The sequence below is a fragment of the Quercus suber genome, unplaced genomic scaffold, assembly GCF_002906115.3.
Source record: "Quercus suber isolate HL8 unplaced genomic scaffold, Cork oak 2.0 scaffold_507, whole genome shotgun sequence".
Taxonomy (NCBI): Eukaryota; Viridiplantae; Streptophyta; class Magnoliopsida; order Fagales; family Fagaceae; genus Quercus; species Quercus suber.
The window spans coordinates 416,816-435,786 of NW_027069956.1; the positions used below are offsets into that span (position 1 = coordinate 416,816).

The following is an 18,971-nucleotide window of genomic DNA, read 5'->3' on the forward strand; positions in this document are numbered from 1 at the left end:
CCTCCTCCTCAATTCAAACAGATCATAAGTTATTGGGCAAAGCATGCTACACGATCTATTTAAGAGTTTGACTTACTTCATGTACTTTTTTAAACTAGGATCTTTTTTATTTTAATGAGAAATTGTCTCACTAACTAAATAAAATGTTGAGATTAAAACTCATTACCACTTGTTATTATATATTTAAAACAAAAGAACTTATCCAGTTAAAAAAATACTGGAAGCAAGCTAAACTCTCTACTTAATAGGGCTCTTATTGGTTTTTCTAAAATAATAAAAGTATTAAGAGATTATTTTTTTGAGATATTTTTAACCTATGACGTCTGTTCCTAATGATAACTTTTTATCATTAGGGTAAGATATTAATCAATTTTTGGTATATACGAGAATTGAACCATAAATTTCTTATTTAACCATCAGAAATTTTTTCAATTAAGTTAACGAGAATCCCACAAGTATTAAGAGATTCTGTTATCATTTTGTGGCTGTAAAGTTGCTGGCAGACCAAATGTACAACGCATTTATGAATGCAATCTTAAAGTACGCTTATTAGTCATTGCCTCACCTCACACAAGAAGGGCAACTTTTTTTGATAAACATACAAGAAGGGCGACTTGAATATTAGCAAAGCGGTAAAAGAATAACTTGAATATTAATCATTGCATGCCCTTATTAGTCTCTCTCTCTCTCATACAAAATATTTTTATTAATTACAAAAAATTAAAGAAAAAGCTTTTAGATAAAATGGTAAAAAAAAAAATAGAATATGTAATATAAGGTATATTGTAAAGTAGTTTATTAAAATAAATAAAATAACTCTTTGACATATAAAAGTTAACTTTTTTTTTTTTCAAAACGTCTTATGCTAATGCTCCACCATTGTATTTTATTAGTGATCTTCGGAGTGTTTCTAGCATTGCCTTTGAAAGGTAAAACAAGGGTTGATTTTTGTTTTTGTTTTTTTGTTTATTCTTTTCCCCAAAGGAACATGGTATCAAAAACTACACTAACCATCATTACAAAGTGGAATGAGACAAGTCACATCCTTTGCTTTAATCTCAAGTTGGCTTATAAACAATGTTATAGGGCTCAGAAAGCAAAACAAAGGACCATCTAAATGACAAACTTCTTTTGTGACTCGTGAGGAGATCCGCACAATGATTTCTCTCTCTCTTTTCAGTGGCAGAATTGAAAGGAGTCCAACTAATTTGACAAAAAAAGGGGATTACGTTTGTGGGTAAAAGGATGAGTAATTTTTGTTAGTTAAGTAATCATGGTATCAAAAACTACACTAACCATCATTACAAAGTGGAATGAGACAAGTCACATCCTTTGCTTTAATCTCAAGTTGGCTTATAAACAATGTTATAGGGCTCAGAAAGCAAAACAAAGGACCATCTAAATGACAAACTTCTTTTGTGACTCGTGAGGAGATCCGCACAATGATTTCTCTCTCTCTTTTCAGTGGCAGAATTGAAAGGAGTCCAACTAATTTGACAAAAAAAGGGGATTACGTTTGTGGGTAAAAGGATGAGTAATTTTTGTTAGTTAAGTAAAACGAGGACAACTCGAGAGTTGGCCTCAATTATCAAACTCTTTACCCTCAATTATCAACTCTAAAATTCCAATGTTTCTCGTGAAACCCTTAACCTATTTACCCTCTTGATTTTGGATAATTTACTTACACCTACCAGTCCAGCTGTCCAGGACATTTCAAAGATGGTTTAGTCATAATTTAGCTTTAAGAAATCTAGAGGTGGGGGATGCTAGTCAATTAGCGGCAAAAAGTCTTGAACTTTACTTTTGAGGGATTAGGAAGTAGATTACTTCATTAATTAACCGGTGATACCCAAACATTCCTTTACAAGGCTTTCTCTATTAAGTTTCTCACTCTTGTGATAGGGATGGCCATGGGTAGGGTATGGGTATACCCAACCCAATTAATTTATCTATGGATACCCAATTACCTTACCCAATTAGTATCCATACCCAATTGATACCCAGTTTGTTTACTCATAAATATCCATACCCTACCCAAACCCAATTTTTATAAAATCACCAAATATGCTCAAAAACCACTAAAAAAAATCAAAATATCCTCAAAATCTCTAAAATGAGCAAAATGCCCATGAAACCTCTAAAATCACTAATTATGCTCAAAAACCACTTAAAATTACCAAAATACCCCCTAAACCTAAAAAATGACCAAAATACCCCCGAAACCTTAAAAATGACTAAATACCCACGAAACCTAAAAAAAGTCCAAAATGCCCTTGAAACCCAAAAATTACCAAAATACCCCCTATACCTAAAAAATGACCAAAATACCCCTGAAACCTAAAATTTGACTGAAATACCCCCCGAAACATAAAATTACCAAAAATACCCCCTTCAACCTAAAAAATGACAAAAATACCTCCAAAACCTAAAAATTGACTGAAATACCCTTGAAACTTAAAAATTACCAAAATACCCTCGAAACCTAAAAAAATGATTGAAATAACCCCTAACCCTAAGAAATGACCAAAATATCCCTGAAAACTAAAAACTTACTAAAACACCCCTAATACTTAAAAATTACCAAAATACCTCCAAAACCTAAAAATTAACCGAAATACCCCGTAAACCTTAGAAATTACCAAAATACCCCCAAAACCTATAAAATGACCAAAATACCCCTAAAATCTATAAAATGATAGAAATTCCCCTAAAACCTATATGATGGTAAAAATACACCATAAACCTAAAAAATGTCTGAAATACCCTCAAACCTATAAAATGACCAAAATACACCCTAAACCTGTAAAATGACCAAATACGCCCAAAACCTCTGAAATGACAAAAAATAACCCCAAACCTCTAAAATTACCAAAAATACCTCAAAACCTATAAATCAACCAAAATAGCCCTAAACCTCTAAAACAACCAAATACCCTCAGAAAATATCTAAAATGACCAAAACACCCTTGAAACCTTTAAAGTGACTAAAATACCCCTAAACCTGTAAGATGACCAAAATATATCTGTAATTACCAAAATAAAGGTTTGGGGTATTTTGGATGTTTCGAGGGTATTTTTGTCAAGATTAAAGGTTCTAAGAATATTTCAGTCATTTCGTAGGTTTTGAGGGAATTTTGATAATTTTTTAGGTTTTGGTGTTATTTAGTCATTTTTTAGATTTTAAGGGTATTTCAGTCATTTTTTAGATTACGGGGACATTTTTGTCTTTAAAAAAAAAAAAAAAGGTTTTAGGGGTATTTCAAAATTTTTTTATATTTTGGGGCTATTTTAGTAATTTTATAGGTTTCAGAGGTATTTTGGTAATTTCAAGGTTTCAGGGGTATTTTGGTCATTTTTTAGGTTTTGGGGGTATTTCAGTTATTTTTTAAGCTTTTGGGATATTTCGGTCATTTTTTAGGTTTTGGGATCTTTTGGTCATTTTTTAGGTTTCGAGGTTATTTCAGTCATTTTTTAGGGTTGGGTGTATTTTTATCATCTTATAGGTTTTAGGGGCATTTTTGTCATTTTATAGGTTTCGGGGTATTTTAGTAATTTTATAGGTTTCAGGAGTATTTCGGTCATTTTTTAGATTTAGGGGGGGTATTTTGGTTATTTTATAGGTTTCGGGGGTATTCTTGTCATTTTATATGTTTTTTTTTTTTTTTATTCTTTTCCCCAAAGCAACATGGTATCAAAAACTACACTAACCATCATTACAAAGTGGAATGAGACAAGTCACATCCTTTGCTTTAATCTCAAGTTGGCTTATAAACAATGTTATAGGGCTCAGAAAGCAAAACAAAGGACCATCTAAATGACAAACTTCTTTTGTGACTCGTGAGGAGATCCGCACAATGATTTCTCTCTCTCTTTTCAGTGGCAGAATTGAAAGGAGTCCAACTAATTTGACAAAAAAAGGGGATTACGTTTGTGGGTAAAAGGATGAGTAATTTTTGTTAGTTAAGTAACACAAGGACAACTCGAGAGTTGGCCTCAATTATCAAACTCTTTACCCTCAATTATCAACTCTAAAATTCCAATGTTTCTCATGAAACCCTTAACCTATTTACCCTCTTGATTTTGGATTAATTTACTTACACCTACCAGTCCAGCTGTCCAGGACATTGCAAAGATGGTTTAGTCATAATTTAGCTTTAAGAAATCTAGAGGTGGGGGATGCTAGTCAATTAGCGGCAAAAAGTCTTGAACTTTACTTTTGAGGGATTAGGAGGTAGATTACTTCATTAATTAACCGGTGATACCCAAACATTCCTTTACAAGGCTCTCTATTAAGTTTCTCACTCTTGTGAGAGACAGAGGGACATTAACTTCCAATCTATTTTCAATCAGGGTGCTCCTTGGTATGTTTGGCAACCGATTATCACAGTTTATATATACAGATGATGTATTGAATTCTCCAATTGTTTAAAAAAAAAAAAAAAAAAAAAACTCCAATACTCAAAATGGAGAAATTATTGCATACTCCCGAAATACCACAAATGCGTCTCCCTCCTCTCACATGAATATTGGGTCCCACTAATTAAATTCGTCGTGAGACTTATAATTTATGTGAGAGAGGGGGTACGTATTTATAGTATTTCGAGAGGACCTAATAATTTTTCCTCAAAAGGGTCCTTGTGATTTTGTTTGGGGGTTATAAACTAGCTGAAGTTAATTGTGTCCCCAAATTCGTGCTATATGTGAACCCATCAAGAGGAATAGACATTAGACATTCGATGTAACATAGAAAAATTATTAGTATTAAATTGCCAAAAAGCCGTGACCTTTAAATGTCCAAAACGAAACTGCTTTTTTAAGCATTCCAAGCTTTCGGCCTAATCCGAAACTTTAATCACAATTAAAAGTTAAGTGCATATTTTCCAACTTTCTTCCATTCTTTCTCCAACTAAACAAATGCTATATTATCTCCAAATTATTACCACACTTGGTGTATAAACTTTGTTGTTTTGGACAAATACTACAAAACTACAATATCTATATTGTAAAGAGGATTGTTTTTTGCCTAAAAGCCAGAAGACACTATCAATGTTGATAAGGAGTCAAGTTCTGTACCATATCAAACATCGCATCTGCGATACATCCCTAGGAGCTAGGACCAAAAGAATATTTTCATTTTCATTTTCATTGACCTTTACTCAAGCAAACATCAAGGCCACATAATTAAGTCAGTTCAATCAACTTATCGATAAAGTTAATTAAGAAAGGAATGCTTTCATGTGAATATATCTAAGATGTCCTCATTTCAAGCTCCGTGATATTCAAAATAGGCTTTTGAGAAACTGTGTGATAGTACACATTTTAACTGATTCTTGTTTTTGTGAATATTAAAAACCGGAACTAACCATACTGCTTATGTTTTGAGTTCCGCTGCAAATTCAATTCATTGCTTCAAATAGTATTTTTGTTTTTTGTTTTGGATGTATGTGACACTGACAAGCAAAAAAAATCTATAAAATCATATTAGATAAGAAAAACTTTCAATGCAGGAACGATTGATCATCCAAAGGGACAAAACCTTGAACCCTGATTGGGGATGTTTAAGACCAGAATAATCAAGCACTACCTAATTCAAAGGGAACATTTGAGAAAGGCCAATTGTTACCCCTTTAACATCTATACTATCTATAAGAAGATTTTTGTTTTTTGTTTTTGGATGTATGTGACACTGACAAGCAAAAAATATCTATGTAAACATATTAGATAAAAACAACTTTCAATGTAGGAACGATCAATCATCCAAAGGGACAAAGCCTTGAACCTTGATTGTGGATGTTAAAAGCTAGATAATCAAGCACTACCTAACTCAAAGGAAGCATTTGAGAAAGGCTATAGATCCATCAAATCTACGTTAATTACCTTGACCAATTGTTACCCTTTCAACATTAATGTGTTTTGTTTTTTGTTTTGGATGTATGTGACACTGACAAGCAAAAAAAATCTATAAAATCATATTAGATAAGAAAAACTTTCAATGCAGGAACGATTGATCATCCAAAGGGACAAAACCTTGAACCCTGATTGGGGATGTTTAAGACCAGAATAATCAAGCACTACCTAATTCAAAGGGAACATTTGAGAAAGGCCAATTGTTACCCCTTTAACATCTATACTATCTATAAGAAGATTTTTGTTTTTTGTTTTTGGATGTATGTGACACTGACAAGCAAAAAATATCTATGTAAACATATTAGATAAAAACAACTTTCAATGTAGGAACGATCAATCATCCAAAGGGACAAAGCCTTGAACCTTGATTGTGGATGTTAAAAGCTAGATAATCAAGCACTACCTAACTCAAAGGAAGCATTTGAGAAAGGCTATAGATCCATCAAATCTACGTTAATTACCTTGACCAATTGTTACCCTTTCAACATTAATGTGGCGTTTGGTACGGGAGAATCTACATTACTCCTGGCATCCAGATTCCTAAGAATGTGAGAATATAGCTATTCCTATGTTTAGTTTATTTCCAAGAATCTTAAATGAATTATTTATTTTTTCTATTCTATCATTATATTTGAATGTGAACTACCAAGTCATTTAAAAAAAAATGTTAAAATTGTCAATTTATAAAAAATACAATTTCCTTTAAGCCTGGGAATCTGGATTCCCACCTGTTTTAAAGGGAATCCACATTCCTACTGAGAGGGGTTTAAGGAAAGAATCCAGATTCCCTTGGCATCTGATTCCCTAGTATGATTTGCAACCAAACATAGAAATCTTTAAACATTCCTAAGAATCCTAAAACATTACCATGTATCAAACGCCACATAAATGTATAAGGGTAAGTCATAAGTAATATTATCTTAGGAGCATATCCCTTTAGCTAATCTGAGGGGATGATGCATTGTTAGAACTTAGAACCACTCCCACTACATGGGAAATTGGCCATCGTCCATCACTTGAAAACTTTATACATACCTCCTCTAAGCCATGGACAAAGTTTTGCACCAACAATATGGTTACTCAACGGTTTTTCTTCAAGCTCACTCTAAATTTTCTTTTTCACTAACTTGACCTTGGGAGTACCATTGATCGGTCCAAATCTTTAAAAAAGTGGGTTGTTTCTTTCATCTTTAGAACTTCTCACTGAATAAAATTTCACTCAATTTTAAAATTCTTTCCCCTTTTACATTTTTCTTTCCTAGTGTACCTTAACGGTTTCACCCCTAATAGCAAAGTAAAAAGTAGAAGGCAAAAACAAAAGAAGACATACATAGAAACAATAATAAAATGCAAGTTTAGAAGCACTATTTTAAAACTCGCGGATTTTGTGGATCTTAATTGATTACAAAAAGGATAATGAGCCACTATAGAAACTGGCCCACAAAAAATCTATCATTATTATTCATTAAAATATTAATAACACTTATTAAAAAAAAGGAGAATGTTAACCAATAATTTTAGGTATTGGTTAATAATCTATTTAAAGAAATTTTTTACGAGAAAAAAAAATAATATTTTAACAGTTTGTTTCATTTCTCATAAAAATTGTGTTAAATTTTTTTTAAAAATAAATTATTAACAAATATTCTAATGATACTGATTAGTATGATTATTTAATTATGACAGAGAATCGGGAGAGCTCGTCACAATGAATCTTTTAGGGGCAACCGCATCAATATCCCTCTTGTAACGTAAAATACAAGACAATGTTGTCCGTTTGTGTAACTGTAAACTGGGGAATCTTTTCTAACGATGTCGTTTTCCCTTCTAATATAAATGATATTTTAACCTGCAAATTGGATTCTTTGTCAAGATCCACTTTGTTTTATCTCATAAACTTCAAGACCATCGTTTTCATGGAAATTAAAGCAAATATCACAGACATTTTTGTCGTTTGGAGATGACACGGGTACAACGCAAATATCATATATGGCCTTTGATTTTTGAGAAATAGAATTGAATCAATGTCATGTTCAAGTTGGGATGGAAGAAAAAGAAATGGATTTTTGGGATGGATTAAGAGCCGTTGCTAGGGAAGTCAGCTAGTATCATTTATTTTGTATAGCAAAAGAATTAATTTGGAAATTAAGATTAAGGTGAACATGTTGGCAAAATACGCAATAATTAAAATGAAATTGGGTGTACAAGTCTATGAGTCATCGCAATTGAAATGCTTCAATAACGTAATTCTACATGTGTGTGTGTATATATCCCAAACTCAGAGAAAATCCAATTAAATTTTAATTGGATTCTTAATTTTGTACTACGTATTCTTTTTAATTTTTCATTTTGTGCATAATGAATTATTTAGTGTAAAAACCGAAGAGTCCAAATCTAATTAGATTCTAATTTAGATTTCAATTGGAGTCCAATTTTCTGCCATGTGTCCATCTAAGTTTTTAATTTTTGTGGCAAATAAATTATTGGGTGCGAGAGTTGAGAAGTCTAAAATCAATTAAATTCTAAATCATATATATATATATATATATCATGTATAATTTGAACTGTATAATTGTAATTGTTTTAATTGTATCCATGCATATGCACGAGCTATACACTGGTATATAATTAAAGCTAAGGTTTAGAGAATATACAATTAGATTCTAATTGTTGTCTAATTTTACAACCCGGTCCTATCTAAGTTTTTTTTTTTTTTTTTTTAATTTTTGTTATAGGTGAATTAATGTTATATAAAAGATTAAGAATCTAGTATAAATAAACCATCAAAAGTCCAATAAAAAAAAAAAAAAAGTAAACTCTGTGTATATCTAAAAAAAAAATCTAAAATTAAAAATTAAGAGAGAGAGTGAGAGGAAGAGAGAGAGAGAGATGGACTCATCTATGACTATAAATTTAATTAAAGTCAAAGCTAGAGAAAATTCATTGGATTCCAATTGTTGTCTAATTTTACGCTACATGTCCTATCTTTTTTTTTTTTAAGAGATAATTACAATATGTTACTAACCTCGCAGAGTAAACTCACGTGTATATCAACCCAAAAAAAAAAACTAAAATTAAAAATTAAAAGAGAGAGAGAATCATCTATGACTTAAAAATAAAATTATATGTGTAATTGTAATTGCTTTTGCATCCATATATATGTGTAATTGTATAATTGTAATTGCTTTTGAATCCATATATATATATATGTGTAATTGTAATTGCTTTTAATTGCACCATACTTATGCACGGGTTATATGCTATGCATGAGTTATATGCTAGTATGTATATAAGTAAATGACAAGAGAAATCTCTATTTGCTTATTTATGATTAACGCAAGATCCATCACAAGAAAAATAAAATTATGTAGTACATTAAGATTGTTATATTATAATTATCAATTTGGTCTAGTTAGGACAAATAGGAGAGGATCCAAAAGTAATAAACTAACAAATAACCAAGAGTCTTGTAGTTCAACTTATACTTCTTGATATTTCCAACTTTCCAATAAAGATATTAAAGGTTTTAATCTCCCTCCCTCAACTATTGATTGATGTATATAAAATAAAGTTTAAAAAAAACCAATATTTTTTTATATAGTATATATTTTGAAATCAAAACCAATAAACTAGGCATAGCCACGTAGTAACAAAGACCAAGTAGAGTTAAGAGCTTTGTAACTACTGATATTTCTTAGTGTTTCCAACAGGTGTCTAAGACTGCAATGCCTCATCTTCCAACAATTAAATTATTATTAAAGAAAAAGGACTAAATAGTAATATTTGAATACTTGAGTATTTGTTAGTTTTTTTTAATAGATAAATAATATGTCTACAACATTTTTACAACAAATCCTAAGTGGCGGGTCGTTACTGGTTGTTATTGTTAGGGCAAAAAAGTAATCCTAGTGTTAGTTTCAGATTTATTGTAAAAATATTATAGAATTGTTATAGACGTAACATCTCTCTTATTTATATGATCAAACCTTAATAGGAGGAGTTTGTGATAATATAAACGTGTAACCCACCAATAGATTTGACATTTTTTACTAACTAAAATATTCGAGTTGGGCAAGTTTGAATTTCAAGATAACAAACCAAATCTCAAGAAATTCGTCTAGTGATTTCTAGACTTGGGCTCAAATATTTAGCCAATAGGCCCAATACTTTCATTTTCAAGGGGTTTTCTCATAATTATATTGTGCAGATAAGAACTACACACTTGGAGACTAGTTAGATGCTTTTTGAATCTTGACACTCACAAAAACAAAAAGAAAAGGAAAGGAAGAGCATGTTTCAAAGCTTCATGTTTACTAGACAAATAAACATGGTTTTATTTTTGTTCAGATTATTTTTTAAATCTAATAAACTAATAAAAGTAAACTCTTTCAAACCACTTAAATCTAATTATAAATTAATAAAATAGTAGTTATTTAGTATTCTAAAAATATAACATGTATTCCCTCATCTCACGTAATAGTAAATATTCGAAGAAAAAGTACTCCCTTGTTACACTCCAAAATTCTCATATAATCTCTCTTTTGAGGAGAATTATCAATTTATCATATAATCTTAACATCATAAATAGAAAGAGTTAGGCTAAATGTATCTTGGATCAAACTCCAAATTGATTAAGTTCCTTTTATTTCTAATATTTGTGGGCTCCAATCAAAAACCTTCATCTTTCTCTCTCTCTTCATAATATTTTGCCAACTCATAACAGGCCAGTTGCACACCTACCATCCAGCTAAGTCCAAAGTAGTATAACAGTTAGCTCCCTCCAAGCCTCTTTTTCTTCCAACTACTATAACATCCATACCACCCAACTCTCTCTTCTCTCTCTCTATCTTTCATCTTCCTTCTCTTAAATCTGAGTGTGAGTTTTTCAGTTACAACCTTAGCCATATTTGAGCTTCCCTTTAAGGTTTCGTTATTTACTAAGTTTAGAGACAAAGACCCACAACCTGCATAACCAGACATGGCTGAAGAGGAACCAAAAAAGGTGGAGACCGAAACACCCTCGGACCCTCCGCCACCAGTTTAAAAAAAAAAAAAAAAAAAAAAAAAAAAAAAAAAACTAAAATTAAAAATTAAAAGAGAGAGAGAATCATCTACGACTTAAAAATAAAATTATATGTGTAATTGTAATTGCTTTTGCATCCATATATATGTGTAATTGTATAATTGTAATTGCTTTTGAATCCATATATATATATATGTGTGTGTGTGTGTGTGTGTGTGTGTGTAATTGTAATTGCTTTTAATTGCACCATACTTATGCACGGGTTATATGCTATGCATGAGTTATATGCTAGTATGTATATAAGTAAATGACAAGAGAAATCTCTATTTGCTTATTTATGATTAACACAAGATCCATCACAAGAAAAATAAAATTATGTAGTACATTAAGATTGTCGTATTATAATTATCAATTTGGTCTAGTTAGGACAAATAGGAGAGGATCCAAAAGTAATAAACCAACAAATAACCAAGAGTCTTGTAGTTCAACTTATACTTCTTGATATTTCCAACTTTCCAATAAAGATAATCAAAGTTTTAATCTCCCTCCCTCAACTATTGATTGATGTATATAAAAAAAGTTTAAAAAAACCAATATTTTTTTATATAGTATATATTTTGAAATCAAAACCAATAAACTAGGCATAGCCGCGTAGTAACAAAGACCAAGTAGAGTTAAGAGCTTTGTAACTACTGATATTTCTTAGTGTTTCCAACAGGTGTCTAAGATTGCAATGCCTCATCTTCCAACAATTAAATTATTATTAAAGAAAAAGGACTAAATAGTAATATTTGAATACCTGAGTATTTGTTAGTTTTTTTTTTATAGAGAAATGATGTATCTACAACATTTTTACAACAAATCTTAAGTGACAGGTTGTTACTGGTTATTATTGTTAGGGCAAAAAAGTAATCTTAGTGTTAGTTTTAGATTTGTTGTAAAAATACTGTAGAATTATTATAAACGTAGCATCTCTCTTATTTATATGATCAAACCTTAACAGGAGGAATTTGCAATAATATAAACGTGTAACCCACCAATAGATTTGACATTTTTTACTAACTAAAATATTCGAGTTGGGCAAGTTTGAATTTCAAGATAACAAACCAAATCTCAAGAAATTCGTCTAGTGATTTCTAGACTTGGGCTCAAATATTTAGCCAATAGGCCCAATACTTTCATTTTCAAGGGGTTTTCTCATAATTATATTGTGCAGATAAGAACTACACACTTGGAGATTAGTTAGATGCTTTTTGAATCTTGACACTCACAAAAACAAAAAGAAAAGGAAAGGAAGAGCATGTTTCAAAGCTTCATGTTTACTAGACAAATAAACATGGTTTTATTTTTGTTCAGATTATTTTTTAAATCTAATAAACTAATAAAAGTAAACTCTTTCAAACCACTTAAATCTAACTATAAATTAATAAAATAATAGTTATTAGTATTATGAAAGTATAACATGTATTCTCCCATCTCACATAATAGTAAATATTCGAAGAAAAAGTAATACCTCATTACACTCCAAAATTCCCATATAATCTCTCTTTTGAGGAGAATTATCATATAATCTTAACATCATAAATAGAAAGAGTTAGGCTAAATGTATCTTGGATCAAACTCCAAATTGATTAAGTTCCTTTTATTTCTAATATTTGTGGGCTCCAATCAAAAACCTTCATCTTTCTCTCTCTCTTCATAATATTTTGCCAACTCATAATAGGCCAGTTGCACACCTACCATCCAGCTAAGTCCAAAGTAGTATAACAGTTAGCTCCCTCCAAGCCTCTTTTTCTTCCAACTACTATAACATCCATACCACCCAACTCTCTCTTCTCTCTCTCTATCTTTCATCTTCCTTCTCTTAAATTTGAGTGTGAGTTTTTCAGTTACAACCTTAGCCATATTTGAGCTTCCCTTTAAGGTTTCGTTATTTACTAAGTTTAGAGACAAAGACCCACAACCTGCATAACCAGACATGGCTGAAGAGGAACCAAAAAAGGTGGAGACCGAAACACCCTCGGACCCTCCGCCACCAGTTGAACACGTCCATGAAACTCCCAAAGATGTCACCGAGGAGAAATCTGTAATCCCACTTCCTCCTGCTGATGATGGAGAAAAGCCTGTAGAGTCCAAAGCGCTAGCTATTGTTGAAAGTAAATAAACAATCTCTCTGTCTCTCTCTGTCCCCCTGTGTTCCTTTTTCCTTTTTTCAAAAATCATTTTTTTAGCTTAAACTTTTTTTTCTGATAAGATTTTTAGCTTAAACTGAAACATCTATTTGGTTGATGACAAATGAAAAGAAAAGAAAATTGTTTTTTCTTATATGTTTCATTACTCTTTTTCTTATATGTCCTGTCTTATTTTTATTTACTGTTTCTAGCTTTACTTTAAAGTGTTTTTGGTATTACTTTATCATTTCTAGCTTTACTTTAACGCGTTTTATTTTTTATTTTTTATTTATTTTTTTGGGTTCTAATCTTTATCTTTTGGGGGGTTTTTTGCTTTTTTTGTTTTTTGGGTTCAAAGTAAGCTTGATAGGTGCGTGTTAGTGTTGGTGGAGTAAAGGGTATGTTTTTAATGTTTTGGAATCTTAAACTGATACTTTTGCTGTCCTACGTTTTCTGGGCAACACATGTTTGGTTTTTGTGTATGAATTTTCGGTTGTTCATTTACTTTGATTTGTAAAAAGGTGAAGTTTTTGGAAACTGAGGGGAATTATTGTTCTTGTTACTTTTGTGTTTCTTGCTTAATAAGATTGAGCATCTTTTGATGGAGGGAAAAAATTTAAACCAACCTCAAGCTAATGAAGAACTAAAGTATATGTTCCAAGATCAATTATTATGTTTTGATAGTTTTGTGATTATGAAAATTTCTTGTAATAATCAGTGAATTTGTTGTATATAGTAATTGAGAGTGATCAATTTCTTGCTTTTTTGCATATTCAACTGAATCTGTAAATGAGTTTCAAATCTTTTAGAGAATTCTCAGCCAAAATAAAAAAATCTTTTAGAGAACCCTTTTTTATTTTTGATTAAACAGTAATACTTATTAGAAGCGCACACAAAAATAGTATTGTTTGAGCTTCCCTTTGTAGTAAATAATGTCTCTTAATTTTTCATTTTCTCTTCTTTTAGGCCACCTTTAGGCTCCTTTTGATATAATGGAATATTTTCTTTTTGGAAAATTTCATGATTGATATTTTTTTTGTTACTCTTGAGTAGACTTTGTCTTGTGTCATACATACCATTTCTATTTTCAATAAATGCAATTTTCATCTGGAGCCTTTTAAAAAAATATTATTATCAAAACAGAGGTTTTAAGGTTGTGTCTTAGGTAAGTTAACTGGCCGATTCATTTAACATGAATTTTGAACAACCTCAAGATTAGTTCCATTTCAGCTAGAATTGGCCAAAATTGGACTACAGATTTTTGTATCATGTTGTTTAAAATCTTGTGACATGCATGTAGAAAGTTTTAGAACTTAAGTTATATGATCAATCACATTGTGTATTCTATATTTGATAAATCACTTCACATAGGACCATACACTTTCTTTCATCAGCAGCATTTGGTTCCAACTCTTATTTAGCAATGTATTATAAGATGCCTATTTATCTAAAACAAATTGATTTTGCCAGAGGCTCCTGAGTGCGCTGATCAGAAAAGTAACGAGGGTTCTGTCAACCGAGGTAATATTACATCTTAATATTCCTCTCATTGATCTTGTTCCTACACTCTATCACTAGAATAAATAATTAATTCAAAGGTTCTTCAGATGCTGTGCTTGCCAGAGTTGCAACAGAGAAGAGGATATCACTAATCAAGGCATGGGAAGAAAGTGAAAAGTCGAAAGCAGAGAACAAGTAAGAGCTATATTGACCACTTGTAGTTCCCTCAATAATTTGTGGATAGGGGTCCTATCTATATTGCCTAATTTTTAGTGAGGAAAAAAAAATCCATGGTAAGTGATAATGCTGAGTTTCTGTTTTGGCGAAAAGGAAAGAATCCTTTTACTATAAATAATTTCTATGATTTCAATTAGGAATCTTGGACTCCTAAGAGGTTGGAAATAGGTTGAAACCATGTTATATTTTAGTTAAAAACTTTCTTTTGATATAATTTAATGTGGATTATGCTTGCTGAAATCATGTTTAAATTATTGATCAGGGCTCATAAAAAGCTATCTTCTATTGGGGCATGGGAGAACAGCAAGAAAGCAACTTTAGAGGCCCAATTAAAACAGATTGAGGTAATGGATTTTTCATTTTGTCAAAGATCTTAATAGAAGTTAGAACCTAATTATTTTTTTCCCCAAACAAACTAAATTTAATGACCACAAGTTTGTTAATTTTATTTTGATGTCACTTCAAGTTTGTTGTGGGGGAGACTATCCAATCAAGTAGTTAATATAACATATAGGGAGACCATTTAACTAGAAGTTTAAGTCTATGAGTATGAGCTCAACTATGTTATATCAACCACTTATTCTTCTATAAAAAAAAAACCACTTATTCTTTTCATTATTATTAAATTGTGAAACTTTACTCACACATGTATACCCAACAACTATTATTACATTTTGATTCTATGGTTTGTCTTTTAAAAATGATTATAAACATGAATGGAGGAATGATGAACACAAATCATGTGTTGCCTCCAAACTGAATAGGTGGTTGAGTTACTAGGAATGGGATAACTAGTGTATAATGTTTTAACATTCAATTGATTGTGAGCAGGAACAATTGGAGAAGAAGAAGGCTGAATATGTGGAGAAAATGAAAAACAAAGTTGCTCTCGTACACAAGGCAGCAGAAGAAAAGAGGGCTGAAATTGAAGCTAAACGTGGGGAAGAAATTCTCAAGGCAGAGGAAATAGCTGCAAAATACCGTGCCACTGGAACTGCTCCAAAGAAGATCCTTAGTTGTTTTTCTGGCTGAAATGCTTAGGTCTGGTTGAAATCTATTTGAATTGTTCGTAGTTTTTCTTCTTTTGGAGTTCATTTGTTAATAATGCTCCCATTATATGGTTGGAAATTGGTTGATGTATTGTTGCGTGTTACAGTGATGTATTTGTGCGTATATTGCATTTGAAGGGGAAAAAAAAACTTTATTTAGAAACTTGTGTATTATAGTATAGAATCATAAAGTTAAGATCATATTACATATTATAATAACAAGAGCTTTGGGGAAAAAATGTAGTTAGCACCACTTTATTTGCCAACCCCAAAATTTTGGGACTAAAGGCTTGTCATTTTTGTTTTAATTTATTTAGCCCATAAACATAGAGGATTGAGGAACACACTGTGTGAAAGGGCCAGAAAAGTCCATTGCCTGATCTCCATTATTCCAAAGCAAAATGTTTCAGTTTTGTAATACTGCATTACCCAGACTGATGCCCTCGAAGTATAATACTAAAAAAGCAACAGGATTGGTCTGACTTTTAAAGCACGCCCTTGACATCATAAATTGCCTCTGGTTGCATAAGTTAAGCAAAAGGAATGTCTATGATCACCATTGATCCCAGGAATAATCCATCCTATTGTTATACATGTATATCCCGTTCCTTTATTGTTTGCAGATTAATTAAAGTAGCTATCCTTGTTGAAGTTGTTTGCGTATCAATGATCATTGAACCCATTTATTTGTCAAAGGAATCAACCATAAATGTAGTCAGTGCGGCAAAACATCAGTTGCTCTTATTTTGTGATTGAACCAATATAAATGTTGCCAGTATAAATGAAGACAGAAAGCAAAATTAATATAAATTATACTCTCTTAAAATAAAGCATCTCTGGCAAAACATCAGTTATACCTAAGCCAATCCTTGCATAGCTATCCAGTAAACAAAAACATCTCCATTTATCTCTGCTGAGATCTTAAATCTAAAATTTCCACTCTGTTTTATTTGTATGCCATATGATTGTCAATAAGCTCTCAGCAAAGAGAAGATAACTTAAATTGTAGCAACCTGTTCAAGTTTACATCTCTTTTTCCGTTTAGAGAAAATCAAGAAGAGTATTCTATGTGAAAACTAGGAAACCAGCTACATAAAATAGATTATATACAAAAGAGAAACTTTAAAGGTGCCAAAATATCTATTAGATTAAACTAGTGCCCTTCCCATGGTAACCACCTTCATTCAATGCAAGAAAGGAAAGAGGCAATATTTTAGTTCCATCTACTGTACATGCAAAATCATCTATACTTGAAAGCTGTCCTCACCATCTGGGAAATCTAGCAGTAGCTCCAATGCTGAATCAGAAGAATCGATGAGATCATAAGAGGTGTGAGAATCTGAGGTGGCCATCACGTCTTCTACCTTTGGTTTATAGCTATCTGCTTGTTCAGGCTTCATGTTAGTACATGCACTGGTCCCGGTGTTTATCGCTTGTATTGTGACATCTGAACCTGAACCACATTTTGTTGATGAGGATTTTGGAGAGACATGGCTTTGACACACTACCCCATCTTTTCCATTGACCTTCCGAAACGATTCTCCAACTTCAGAACTCCATAGACGGAGGAAGTAATCACATTCTGTCTTTATCATCGAAGATGAGTCAAGTAGTGACAATTCCATTGACATCCGAGCCTCAGCCTCAACTCTGGCACTCTCCCATTGTACCATGTGGCGAGTGGAAGAGGATTCAGATTTGACAATACTTGTCTCTGGTTTGGAGGAGGGCTTGTGCACCCAAGGGCTAGGGACTGAGCAAAGGGAACGCTTCTTTAAATGAGTGTTCCAATAGTTCTTAATCTCATTGTCTGTTCTTCCTGGCATCTGTGATGCTATGGCAGCCCACCTACAACAAAAGAGCCACAAGGTCCAAATCATGCTAAAGGAATTCATTGAAATAAAATTTAGAACTTCAGTTTTAGAAGCCTGGAATTGACATCATGGATTTTTTGTATACCAAAGAAAAGTGGGGACAGATAAAAAATCACACGTGAATTATGCAGGTCATGGCAACCTAGTTCTGATTGTCTGTTTTGACATTGATCAGGTCATTGGCATTAAAAGTATTAGACACCATGCATATTTAAAGGAATAATCACATTGAAAATTAGAATTCTTTGTTTACTTATCAGAAGGAAATAATAATAATTCTTAGCTTTGAATGTTCCTGTGGCTCTTGCGCTAGTATGAAGCTTACAAAATGTTTCTGTATCCTTTAGTGTCACTGCCTCAATAAGCCTTCAAGGTTGAATGCCATAAAAGACTGAAAATCATATCTAGGTAGTTTGGCTATATAGCATTAGAAAGGGTGCTTAGTAACCCAAGTTGGAGCCAAGAATTGCCCATAATTACCAAGCAGAATATGCTTAGTTAAGCATATTCTACTTAAGTATATAACATTGGGTAAAATACTACCTAGAAACAATAAGAGATTCATTTTCTTCTTTTTCCGGTGACAATGAATAATTATGTTATTTTGTAAGAGGTTCCCAAAATAACTCAAGCACATGAGCGTTCAAAAAAAAGAAAGGAATCAGTTAAGAGTGTACCACTTCTTTGCATATGAACAATCCAAGATCTATGAGCACTATATGGGTAAAATCACCAGGTCTGTATTAAACCTACGAATCAACAATATGGCATTACATAGTACAAATTTGAAGCTCAAGTTGAGTTCATCACTTATTCAACCTTTATTCACAAGTTAAAAGCTAGTAATCTGCATGGTGACTTGTGCATCGAGGTAACATGACCAACCATCAAAATAAAAATTGCAAAAATATCATTGCCAAGGAAATTGAGGAGCACTTTAACAATATTATTATAGAATGACCTCTATGTATTACCTATTACCAAGCATGCCTTGAAGCTGAATTATAGAATCCTCTTCCTCAGCAGTAAATGGACCACGTTTAATGTCAGGGCGAAGATAGTTTATCCACCTGAGCCGACAACTCTTTCCACATCGAAGGAGACCTGGTCAAAAAGTCATGGCTCCTTGCTTAGAATTCTGACAACTATGTACTAACACAAAATCATCTTCTTTTTTTTTTTTTTTAAGGTTCAACCAGCGTTGTGAAAA

The 18,971-nt window shown here is 32.0% G+C and overlaps 2 protein-coding genes across 2 annotated transcripts; one reads left to right on the forward strand and one right to left on the reverse strand.

The window, feature by feature from the left end:
- The first annotated feature begins 12,715 nt into the window (after positions 1–12,715).
- LOC111999024 (remorin) lies at positions 12,716–16,050 on the forward strand. The gene is made up of 5 exons (XM_024031155.2): positions 12,716–13,086; positions 14,572–14,622; positions 14,709–14,796; positions 15,101–15,182; positions 15,670–16,050. Exons 1-5 carry the CDS (start codon positions 12,909–12,911, stop codon positions 15,868–15,870), a joined length of 600 nt encoding a protein of 199 aa, XP_023886923.1. The 5' UTR covers positions 12,716–12,908; the 3' UTR covers positions 15,871–16,050.
- A 758-nt stretch (positions 16,051–16,808) lies between these two features.
- On the reverse strand, positions 16,809–18,929 carry LOC111999004 (transcription factor MYB17). The gene is made up of 2 exons (XM_065763450.1): positions 18,736–18,929; positions 16,809–17,735 (listed from the first exon to the last, which is right to left on the reverse strand). The coding sequence occupies exons 1-2, from the start codon at positions 18,747–18,749 to the stop codon at positions 17,132–17,134; spliced, it is 618 nt and encodes a 205-aa protein (XP_065619522.1). The 5' UTR covers positions 18,750–18,929; the 3' UTR covers positions 16,809–17,131.
- Positions 18,930–18,971: the final 42 nt, after the last annotated feature.

Bases quoted from the DNA above. Each gene is read 5' to 3' on its own strand.
- LOC111999024 (XM_024031155.2), top strand. From the start codon at position 12,909: ATGGCTGAAGAGGAACCAAAAAAGGTGGAGACCGAAACACCCTCGGAC. The intron at 13,087-14,571 runs GTAAATAAACAA...TGATTTTGCCAG, and splicing joins AGCGCTAGCTATTGTTGAAA to AGGCTCCTGAGTGCGCTGAT. The intron at 14,623-14,708 runs GTAATATTACAT...AAGGTTCTTCAG, and splicing joins CGAGGGTTCTGTCAACCGAG to ATGCTGTGCTTGCCAGAGTT.